This window comes from Pteropus alecto, unplaced genomic scaffold (genome assembly GCF_000325575.1).
Source record: "Pteropus alecto unplaced genomic scaffold, ASM32557v1 scaffold101, whole genome shotgun sequence".
NCBI lineage: Eukaryota > Metazoa > Chordata > Mammalia > Chiroptera > Pteropodidae > Pteropus > Pteropus alecto.
Genome location: NW_006432945.1, coordinates 17,386,270 through 17,398,184, shown reverse-complemented (window position 1 = coordinate 17,398,184; position 11,915 = coordinate 17,386,270). Strand labels below are relative to the sequence as shown.

The following is an 11,915-nucleotide window of genomic DNA, read 5'->3' as shown; positions in this document are numbered from 1 at the left end:
GTGAGTGGGTGGGTGGGTGGATGCGTAGGTGGGTGAATGGAGCTTCCAGCTGAGAAAGTCGTCCTGAGAGAAAAGGGTCCCTGTCACTGGCTGACTGAGGACCGGGTGGCACAGGACGCCATGAAGACAAGGCATAAAGCGTTGGGGCTCAGGACCAGGGCGGACCTGATGGACGGCAGAGTGCTGCAGAGCGCGCCAGGTGGTGGCCAAGCGGACACAGGGGAACTGTGATAAGAAACGGCTGCTGAATGAACCCCGAAACCCTTCAGACGAGCGCGTCTGGGGAAGTCCTCGTTTGGACCTTCCCCCTCTGGAAACTGCAGCCTTGTCTGAGTTCGAGTCTCTCCCGGCGGCAGACTCAGGCGGGTGTCGTGGGCGGGCTCAGGAGCCGTCTGCCAAAGCTTGTCACCGCCGCCGCCACCGCCAGGAGCCAGGAGTCAGGAGTCAGGAGCCAGGAGCGCACACAGGGAGCCAGGTGTGGGGGAGGCGCTCGGAGAGCTGGGGCCCCTGTGGGCCAGTTGGGGTTCTTCAGGCAAGCCCCCCACCCAAGGCTCATGCCTGCTTCCGATGGCGTCCACAGTGCAGTTAGCAGGACACGCACCCTCTGGCGCCCTCAGAGTCCCAGCTGCCACTCCCAGCCCCCTCCTGCTCGGTCCTGGCGCCCGCAGCTCAGAACCCCGGGACAGAGAGTGGGAGAGCAGCGTCCCGCCCGCTGGGGAGCCCTGGCTCACGCGTGTGTCCCCGCCCGCCCGCCCGCAGCAGACCTCACGGGCCAGAGGGCTCTCAGCCCGAGCTGTGCCACTTGCGGGAGGGGCCTGCGAGCAGACACAAGGTGTCCCTCTTGGCCACTCCAGCACGTCCGAGCTCAGAATGCTGGACTTCCCCTCTGGGACCTGGACGCTCAGACGGCTGTGTCCTCTGTGGATGCTGGTCTGGGACACTGTATTCCAGGGGCTCCCAGACCAGGGCTGAGAGGGGCGGGAGCCGGTTCACGGGCCACGGCAGGGTCCCCAGCTAGGGCGGGAGTCTGCGTGCCCACCGCCCCATGTGCCGGTGGGCAGGACCCCTCCTGGGCCCCTCGGCATGTGGTGCTGGGCCCCGCAGCGCCCATGAAGGCGCTTTGACCCTGGCTGGATGCCAGGTTGTCCATTTGAGGGTCGTGAGCACGGTTGTCTTTCTTATTCAGCGTGTTGCTGACCTCTCTCCATCGATTTTGTGTCAGTTCTTCGGCCTTGATGAGGCTGGCGGGGAAAGCCAGCCCACGGCTCTCTCCCTGGACCTTAAATCTCAGAGGAGCGACCCCAGACCTGGGAACAGCCCTGTTTGGACTGGTCCTCTGCTTGGGTCAGTCCCGGGGGCCAGCCGATCGCGTGCTGTGGCTCCACGGACACCGTGCTGGTAAACTTCCTTTTTGCCGTCGACACTGCGCACCTCACGTACGACTGCTGGAGATTTCTTCAAAGGCCCTGTGTGTCGCCCGCAGCCCTCGGCTGGCCATCGGATTCCTGGAGACAGAGCTGGGTGTAGGGGCCGGGCTGGCATGCGATGTGTGGAGTCCCCCGAGCTACCCCGCTGGGACACCGACATCCTCCCTGGACGAAAGAGAACAGCGTGCGCCCAGCTGCTCCTCGCCTTTCTGGCAAGGATTAGACACAATGCGGTGTGCAAACATATTTTACGAAATTAAGTCCTGCAACGACGATGACTTCTATTTTTGAGAAAACTCAACCTATAGGTTACCGAATGATACTGGAAGCCAAGGAAAGCAGCTAGTAGCTGCTGAGTTTTTAAATGTCCAAAGTCCCCAACAACCTAAAGTTGCCACTAAAACGAACGCGACCCTCTTCCCGCCCACCCCAGTCAGGGCTGTGGAGAGAGTTCAGACTCCGCGGGCAGGACCGCTAATCGAGAGAAATTCTTCAGAGCAGTTCGTGACGTGTACCAGCAGCTTCTTTCTCCTGGTGGGAATCTGCCCGAGAAAACGAACGGAGATGCAGAAAATACTCGATGCGTAAAGGTCCGTCTCTTACGACAGGGAACAGCGGGAAGTAACCTGGACGCTCAGACCCTGGGGAAGGCGGGGGCGGCGCACAGCCTCTGCCTGTCCAGTGTCCTCTCGGTTCGCGTAGCTCCCCCTTTCCTTTCACAAGCCCTGCTCCAAAATTCTCCCGGCCACCGGGTGCTGAGCTGAATCCCCAACTCGGGGCAGGACCCAGGGCCCAGGCTGGGGCAGGGTGATCATGCAGGGGAGCTCTCCTGGCTGGGAAGGCCGCCCCGCTTCATCTGAGATCATTGGCTGCAATTAAAACCAACATGGCAGAAAGGGGAGCAGGGGACGAAGACGGGGTTTGAAGGAACGTTTTAAGGTCATCGAATTCCTCTGCCACTAGCAGCAGAATGCTGAGGCAGGCCGTCACCTGGAAGTCAGTGTAGATCTGAAATACTCTGCAGCCGCCCTAAGCCATTCCTATGGTTTCTAGTAAATGACGAGCTTATGACTAAGTGAGAGAAGCATGATGCGCAGTCAGCACACGGCGTGATCTTGTCATTCAGTGTTATTGACATTCCACGCGAAGGCTGGAAGGAAACACGTCAAGATATTAGCAGCCGTGCTGGCTGGTGAGATGATCGATCTCTAAACATTTTTTATTTTCCACACAAAGAACTATATATTAAAATAAATACTAAGAAAAGAAAACTAAGAAAAAGATGAAGTTTTACTGGTTGATGGATACCGCCCTTAATTCCAAAAAGGACTTGTCATAACTTAAATAGGTAAAAAAATGTAAAGAGCACGGGGTTCTGAAGTGACAGCTTGGAATTCCCCTAAAAAGATATTGACCTGCCAGCTTTACACGAAGCAGAACGTTGCCTTTTTTCCAGTAGTAAAACTGAAAACAGAACCTGCGATAGGAAAGTAGCCTCCCGTCCCACCCCTCGGTGATCTGCAGTCTGAATATTACTAAGAAAGGAAACATATTAACAAGACAGAGAGTCAGGATACTCACGCATCCATTTCTCTGTTTCGCAAGGGATTTTCTCCACCCCACTGCGCACCTGCAAGGAATCTGAGCCTGGCCCGGAAGACAGAACACGCCTGACTTTGGGCCGTGGCCTGGCGAAGGTCACACCTCGACCCGCCAGCACAGACCCGAGGCCCAGACTGCACCTGCCCAGCGCAGCCATCCGGGCTCGGCGGCTTCAGGCTCCTCGGTCACTTCTCTTCCTTTTCATTTTCTCTTTTCTTAATTAGAACCTGCCTTGCCCTCTGGGCCAAGATCAGTCCCGTCCAAGACACTCAGGTCCTCTGGTAAAGGCCAGGGCTCTGTCCCTTTCCTGCCGGTGGTGGGGCACACGGGGACCCAAAGCACCTGACATGGAGGGAGTGAGCACGAGACCAGGCCTCCGCTTCTCCCCTTGCCCCAGGCGGAGCTGCCTTACCTGTGTCATCAAGGCCATCTGCCCCAATCCCGCCCACACTCACGGTGTCACTGTTAGGGCCTTGATCAGCCCTGCTGTGCCAGGGAGAGGCAGCCACACAGAAAAGTGGTCCACAGTGCCCTCTGGTGGCCAAACATACCACACCAGGGACGCAGTCACATTCGGTTATACAAAGGAATCCGATCTGCAGCACCTGCTGTAAGAAAGTGTTTGGTTTTCCTGTGACAACTGGATCCTACCTGAATATAGACATGTTTTAATAGGGCACCAAACGGTGACGACGAAGCTCTCAGTGGGTAAAGGGAGGAAAACAGATAGATGCCTCGACCTAATGCTATCGCTGGGCACCTCGGCGCCCAGGCCCTGAGGGGGGCCCTCCACCAGGGCTGCATTCTGGCCGTGCCCCGGATTTTAGGACATGATGAGCTGCTTATAAAGAGTGGAACTATTCACCTGAAGCTTCGAAGCAGCCAGGGGGTGATTTGCCAGCAACGCTAAAACCAAGACGCAGAAGGGTTTCGACAGCGGCCGAGAAAACTGTAAAAACTACGAACATTTGTTTGAGAAAATACACCCAGCACATTTCATTAAAATGACGCTTTTAATTACTGATGCCTCGAATGAGAAACCTGTTTTACCAAGTTTAATTTAATCTTTTTTCTTCAACAGAAGCTGTTTGCTGGATTTCGGGTCAGTTCGTGCGTTGTTCTCAAACGTGACACATCTTCGACTCCTTGCTTTGAGCCGTTGGCGGGTTCAGTGGCTGATGCTGAAATCCCACTTTACGAGGGATCTTATATCGTCTTCTGGAATCACATATATTGGTAATAAAACTATAAATTTAAATTTATAAAATTTAGCAACCTCATCTTCCAAGAAATCAGCAACAGTCCACCTCGATTCTGCAGACGAGCAAGCACGCAAGCCGGCCAGCGGGCGCAAGCACACGGCTGATCTGGGAACTTCTCACAGACAAACCTGAAGACCTTCCCGTCTGTACAAACTTTCTAAAAACTGCACCCGTGTGGTTACGTTCACCGATTTCTGCTTCACCTGGACGGGGGAGAGAAAGGAAGAATTATTTCATTAACTGAGTTAACAAATGTAAAAAGTTGATTCATTCTAGGGAAGGACTAGAGACACTTCAGCTCTAACGGTTTAAGATTTTGAGTCATTTCAGCCACGCACGTGTGCTGGAGGCTCGTCTGAGATTCTCGAGTCCTGCTATCCACGGCCTGGGGGCCTTCGCGTGAGCCAGCACCGCCTGTCCCCAGGTGACGCCCACGCCTGCCAGTAAACGCACCAGGACGCAGCAGTAATCAGGCCGTATGGTTCGCTCACCCAAGAATATTTGAAGGTTTAAAAGCTAAAAACGGCAGAGAACGGAAGGGGTCCCGAACATTAGGGCGAAAGAGCAGTAATCGGCCAGCGCCCCATGACACCAAGTCCGGTCGGGGATGGGGCGGGGAAGGCGGTAACCTTGACCCATTTTCCTGTTGCAGCCTTGACCACGGCTCCCAGGAGATCCATCTCCAGGTAAGGGAGACCAAGCGGGTCTATGACACAGACCTCTCCTACTTCTGTCCTTGCCAGGGACACGTGGGCACAGCAGAGGAGGGGACGTGAGGCTGGTGCGGCCAGCCCGCTGCGCAGACCCAACCGTGAGAGGCTTATCCTCATGAGAACTGCTTACTCAGGTGTCAGCAAAGGCTTCTGTACACACTTAAACCTCCCATTATGTCCCCCTTCGTGGGGTCTCGACCCAACAGTCCAGCAAGGCCAACCGTAATCAGGTGGGCCCCTCCTTGGCCGTACCTGGCAGCCTGTGTGCAGACACCATCTGAGCACGGCAGAGTCCAGGATGCAGACGGCTTTATGGTATTTGGAGAAATAACACCTTCCAAGCCGGCCAAGGTGGCTGCCATCTGGGGCGGCCTCGGCTTGCCTGTGAGGCCCTTGGGAACGGCTCCCCAAAAATGTGCAAGCCCCCAGGATACTGAGCAGCCAGTGGTGATCCAGGTGGGCAGCATGGTGGTGGGGCCACTCTGGGACACTGAGATGGACCGTTAATAAGACGACCTACGCACATAGGTCAGCTTGGAGCCAATGCCCATTCTTCGGTTTCTGGTGTCCCGCCTCGGGAGCGGCTGCCGCCTGTTCTAGTCTTTGTCCTCCTGTCAAAGGGACGAGGAGAAAGTGCTGCCTCTGATCTCTGAGCCACAGAAAAGGCTCACTGTCTGTGTGATAATGTGGAAGCTCAAATTTATCTTCCCCACTTATGCAGCGTGGAGCCTTACAGGAAAGCACATCTTAATTTTGTTATTCAAGCAAGCATCACCCTTGGGCATGTCACTTATACAAAGATAACTGATTCAGAGATTGTTATGGCCTAGAAAAGCCAACTTTGGCCTTGAAGAGCGGGCCTGTCGTCCTCCTTGATAGCTTGTCGCCTGGTCATCGTGTTGTAATTGCCGCCTCTATGTCCCTACAAAGTGAGATGGCTTCACCAGCCCCAAGAGAGTCACTGGCCTGTGCCGCTGCTGAATGCAGAGCAGGAAAATAAACACTGCGACGGCTGAATTCTTTATTCACACAAGAAGCTGACAGTCTTCACCCCAAATGATCAGCCTGGCGAGGAGCCAGTATTTACAAACACCCGCCCTGCACCCCGCACTGTCCCGGGCTGCTTGGGAGAGACAATAAGACGAAAACCTGAGCTTGGCTGCGAAGCCATCGGTGATCACAGTGGGGACACTCCGTGGTAGGATGTGACACAGACGGGCATGCCGGAACGAGAGCCAACCCTGAGCACCGGAACAAGAGCCAGCCCTGAGCTCCGACCCGCAGGCCCAGCTCAGCCTCCTCAGCCCACCTCAGCAAACAGCGGTCGTCCGTACAAGCAGAAGGTGCGCCGTGGCCAGCGCTGGAGCAGGAGCCGGCCCGCCCCCGGGGAGGTGGCCGGGGGGCGGTGTGAGGCCCTGGCTGGGAGCATGGTGAGGGCTATGGAACTGGCAAGCTGGGGGCCGGAGTGACGTGCTCAGACCCGGGTGACGCTCACAGGACTCAGTGCTGCTGGGGACAGGGTCACGTGCTCAGACCCGGGTGTCGATGCACCACAGTTCAGAAGTGCCCAAGTCTGGGACACTCATGAGAAAACGCCGTCTCGGGTCAGAACGGAGCTCTGTCCAGACCCCCCACAAGCACAGCCTTAAAACGGGGTCTCGACCTGTAAAGTTCAGGGCGGTTTGTGAACTCGGATGGAAAAAAAAGTTTTCATTTTCATTAAGTTCTAACTGAAATCTACCATTTCCTTCCATGATGGAAGCAGGCAGTAAACCACATGGTGACAGCGTATCTGTGACCGTCACCAGCAGAAATACGGAGACTGGAGACACTTCCACATCGTGTTGGAGCTGGTACCGATGTCTTAAAATATTGTTTTCGGTCCTCGGCACTCAGAAAGTAAAGTTAGACTCACTCGAGGGTGGTCGCAGGCTTTACCAGCTTGCCAAAGGGGTCCGTGGCACGGGAAATGGCTAAGGTCCTCCGGGTGAAGGACCACTGGTGAGGCCTGCGAAGGAAGGTAGACGATGTACAAATAAGGACTTACTGAAACGTGACATTATAATATTCTTCGGGCGTCACGATCTTCGGTCCCCCGAAGTAGTCCAGGAGCCAGATATTGGTTATATTCAACTTAGCAAAGAACCAATTATGGCCGGAGGGCCAGGTTTCCATCTCAGGGTGTCGGATGAATAACGAACGTTTCGCGATGTCCCTTTCTGTCTCGTTCACCTAAAAGACAGATAGATGTGAAATAAACAATTCTCATAGCAGTGACATTTTGTCTTCTCCTCTGTTAAGAATGAGTGATTCTAGCATTCTACAAATCCTAGAGTTTATTTAGTGAGGGATCCTGATTTTTTTTTATTTTTAGGAAAAATCGAGACATAATTGATATATGGCATTGCGCTTGCTTTGGGTGTGTGACGTAATGACTTGATATATGTATACACTGCGAGGTGATCACAGCAAGTTGACATCCGCTGCCACGCCTACGCACGAAAAATGTTTTCTCTTTTTTCCTCCTTTTTTCTTTTCCTTGCAATGAGAGCTTTTAAGATCTCCCATACATCCGGATCTCAAACTGAAGGAATCAAAGGAAAATAAGGAAAGCTCAGAGAACGTGAAGCTTTTAAACGCCGGTGAGGACAGGCGTGACAGCGGGGAAGCCACCGCGCGTACGGCATTCGTTGCTCAGCGGGAATTTCGAGTCATCGGAGTAACTGGCACAGGTGCTTTCATAACATGCTCCCTGTGCTTGCGACGTGCCACATCGGCCATCGATCCCACGACGAGCCCGTGACAAACGTGAACGCATGTGCCCGAAGGGTCAACGTCTTCGGGAGATGCTCGCTGGACCCCAGCGTTCGCTGTCCCCACCCTTTCTCCCGCCAGCGAGGGACACTCAGCACAGAGCTGCCTCCGTGGAGAACTTCCAGACCATAAAGGAAGCCGGTCTGAGGCGCCATGACGGACGAGGTCAAAGAGCGAACCTGCCAGCTGCCAGCCGAGCCACCGGCTGACGCTCACGCCGCCTGGCCCTCCGCCCTCCTGCAGCTCTGTCGGCCTCGTCCGTCCAGCCCTCCCCCCAGGCTTCCCACGCGCACGTCCAGGGCTTCGCAGTGGACTCCCCCTTGTAACCCGCTTAGGGCGCTCCCTGCTCTAGGCCACTGTGACAGCACGAGGACAAGGACCCACGCCTCGGAACCGCTGTGCAGTGCACAGCACAGTCACGGCAGTGAGCACAGTTGAGCAGACGTTCCCTCCACTGGGGCTTTAAAAAATCATTTTTTCCTTATAATTGTCGAATGGAACACCTACATGAAAGCGATCCATTAAAACTTTTAGTTTTCAGGAAATGACTTATTAGAACGGATTTTCTAACTTTGCATGTCAATCACCATCATTTTCATTACCCTCAAACTATCTCTTCTTTCGTCATTAATAAGATGGAGCTCATCTAAGACCAGTCTCACAGACCACAGTGTGGGGGTTCCCTGGAGGGGAGGGGGTGGGGGCAGGGAGAGGGGGTAACGGTGTCAAATGCACGGTGACAGAAGATTTGACTTTGGGTGGTGAACACGATGCAATATACGGATGATGTGTTATAGGATTGTATGCTTGAAACCTATATAATTTTATTAACCAGTGTCGCCCTGATCAATTTAATTTAAAAAAAGGAATTTTCAAAATGTTTAGATTTAGAGAATAAAGAGTTCTTGAAAAATAAAAATATAAGGCAAAAGTTCGATAGAAGAGTTGAAAGCTACAATTTAATAAATATTCCAGAGAGAAGAAAAACTCACAGAAAGATACCAAATATAAGAAAACAGAGTAATAAATTCCACAATCGCATACGTGCCACCCCAGAGCTCGACTGTTCTGCCATGAAGCGAATGGTAAAACCCCCCCTTCCACTCAGGAAAATCACTATTAAGGCAGAGAACAATCTTGACCAAAAAAAGGGGAAGGGGTGGTTCATAATTTAAATTAACTGACTCAGTAAGAATCGTTTTAATACTTCTTTTCTTAAACTCTTAACTTGTCCCCCATTCACCAAGAAATTATAATTACAGCACCATCCAAATACAAGGCTGGCCTGCAGCCTTCGAAAGGGTTAGACTCTAACCTGAAACTAACACATAGACACAGCACAGTCGCTCAAATAGCTAATTACAGTTTCAGCGAGAAAGTAGCTGAGTCATGCTTCTTGGTTATCTTTTGCTAGCAGAAACTGTCATGGGATTTCAAAATTCGAGAAGTTGTTCGTTCCTGCTCTAACAACAAGAATTCTTAGATTTAAAATGCGAGCCAAGCAAAGCTCCTAATTCTGCTTATTTGGAAGTCAGCTGTGCCAAAGGCGTTGTTGACAGACCACAGCGAAATTCACGTGCTGCCATTCGGGCCATTTAGTTCCTTAAACTCCAAGTGTCTCCTGGGAGGAATTTTGCCATCTCACAGTGACCCATCAAAACAGCGAGTCAGAACGAGATCCTCTTGAAATCGTTTAGCCAAATATTTGCTGTCGATAAATGATCAGGCACGCACTCCAGGAGACCCAGGAGAAGAGACGGCAGGGGACTCGGACAAGGTCTCTCCCTTCTGTGAGTCATAATCTGGTTCAAAAGTCAGACGCCAACAAAACTTAAACGGTGCAAAACAGAGACACGGAAGAGGTGAAGTGACAGCACGTGACTAACTGCGTGACCCGCACAGTTGAGGACGTTCCAAGTTCAGTGTAAGCGTAGCCTGGAGTGATGCTGACGCCGCAGGGAGCCCTTGTGAGATATTCAAAATCAGGATCGAGTGGGAGGACGGATTTCAGACGGAGGGAGCCCCGAGTGCCAAAGGCAGACCTGGGAAAGTGTGAGACAGGATCGTAGTAGGAACCCGACTTGCTCGAAGGATAGGCTTGCTGGCGGGGGCGGGGGTGGGTATTGATTGAGCGGGGTGAGGGTGGCTCAAGTCCGAGCTCAGGAGTCAAGGTTACAACACGTAGGCTGGCGGCACCGGCCAGTGCTTTCCAAGAACCACCTGCCTGGAGAGCTTGTTAAAATGCTGATTTCTGAGCTCCCTTCCCAGCCCAGGAACCTGCATTTTAAACAAACACCCCAGGTGGATGGTCCCCTGCAGATGTCGTGAGGGTTTCTGCACAGAGGGCAGTGCTGAGTGGTGCTCATGTCAGTCTGGTGGCCAGGTGGACCGGGGCAGACAGAGGTCAGAGAAGGAGGAAAAGCAAAAATTATAAACCAACCCCCACTGGTTAATCGATGGACTCAGAGTCAGGCTATTTCTGCTGCGGCCACGCCTTTTCACTCCCTGGGCGGGGTCCTTACCATTGTCTCTCCCTAGGTTAGTAAAAGACCTGGGCTGGAGTCCCACCTGACCACAGGTGAGTCCCTGCGCCTCTGAGCGATAGTTTCTTCATCCCTACAAATGGGGATGATGATGTCATCGCAAGTTTAAATATACCATGTACAGCGGTGGTTCTCAATCACCTCCCCCCATTAGAAGCATCAGGAGGGTTTTTTTTGGGGGGGGACGGGGGTGGTTAATAAAATGTTCCGATAAAATATCTTGGCATTACATTTCAAAAAGTCTTCCCAGGTGACAGTATTTGCAGCCAAGGTTAATGACGGAATAGAATGAGCCTGCTTCGAGCAAATGCCTCAGGGCCTGGAGTGGGCTGGGGGTGAGACCGTGGCGAACAGGACAAGGGGTGCAGCGCCTTGGCCGAAGGAAGCAGCTGCCCTCGATATCGCTTGATCTCCCAGTCTTTCGAGAAGTTACAAATGTCAATTTTTAAATGTCGGCAACTAACTCAAATTTATTTTCAAAAACAACACAGAACTCTGTGCGGGCCAAAGAAAACTGGTTGGCGGAACATATTCAGTTCCTGGGGCACCGGTCTGCGTGACCCATGTTTTGAGAACAGATGGACGTGGGGGGACATTCCAGTTTGGCCGCTGGCTTTGGGAAACTTATTTATCCTGAGGACAGCAAAGCCACCTCAAAGGGGTATTAAAAAGACACGATGAAGGGAAAGCACCAGGCCACCCGGCGTGCGGTAGGCGCCTAACCAAATACCGGCTTCTTCCGCCCCAATTTTAACTTCGTACCTTCCCAGTTAACCTCAAATCTGGGACCTTTGTCAAAAAGACCCGCCACCAAATCGAGCTTCATCTCTGGACTCCATGTGGCTCTAGCCACCCAAAGTATGTCTGTGACACCTGTCTCGGGACAGCAAGGGTCCACCAGGGTTGTAAACGGTGGCCCTGCCCCGCAAAGGTGGGCAAGGGCAGGAGGAGTCGGGTTTCCAACCAGTCCCGCCTCCCACCCAGTCCTCAGGAAGCCCTGAGGACTGCAATAATCAATCACTAATCCCCCACCACCTCGGATGTCAGCTTCTTGGTGCCGAGGGGGAAATCCTTAATTCAGAAGGAGTAAGACAGGGAAACCCAGAAGCCCTACCTATACGAAGGGCTCAACTATCCGACAATCTCCACGCCCTCTAAAACTCTGAACAAAAAGAGCCCAGTTTATGACACATAGTGGCCCAAGACGCCTCGGGGAAGATGGCAAAGAAGTCTCCCCAGCGTCGCCCCGTTGCGGGGCGCGTGTGAAACTCCTGGGTGGTGGTCAGCAGACCCACGACCAGGGCGCAGCAGTGCCCGCCCGGCCGGCGCGGGGGCGCACGGGCCGGCGTGAGCCCGCTGTCGCCCCTGGGCGCGTGCAGGCGACAGTGGACAGGCTGGCCCGCGGCGCGGTGCCCGCATGCTCACCTGCAGGTTGCCCACCGACTGCTGCAAAGGGCTCAGGTAGAAGTAGGGCACGCCGCTGCCCGCGCCCGGGGGCCCGTCGCTGAGCGACAGGACGTCGGCGAAGGGCTGACCGCGCACCGCCTCCTGCGT

At 53.6% G+C, this 11,915-nt stretch overlaps 1 protein-coding gene across 1 annotated transcript in view; it reads right to left on the bottom strand.

The window, feature by feature from the left end:
- Positions 1–4,522: 4,522 nt before the first annotated feature.
- The window catches only part of CREG1 (cellular repressor of E1A stimulated genes 1), an 8,585-nt gene continuing 1,192 nt past the window's right edge, over positions 4,523–11,915 (bottom strand). Inside the window, exons 2-3 of the mRNA XM_025044009.1 lie at positions 11,547–11,909; positions 4,523–7,236 (exon numbers count right to left, since the gene is read on the bottom strand). Of these exons, the coding sequence (XP_024899777.1) occupies positions 7,048–7,236; positions 11,547–11,909 (552 nt within the window). The 3' untranslated portion in view covers positions 4,523–7,047. The remainder of the gene's footprint in view (positions 7,237–11,546; positions 11,910–11,915) is intronic.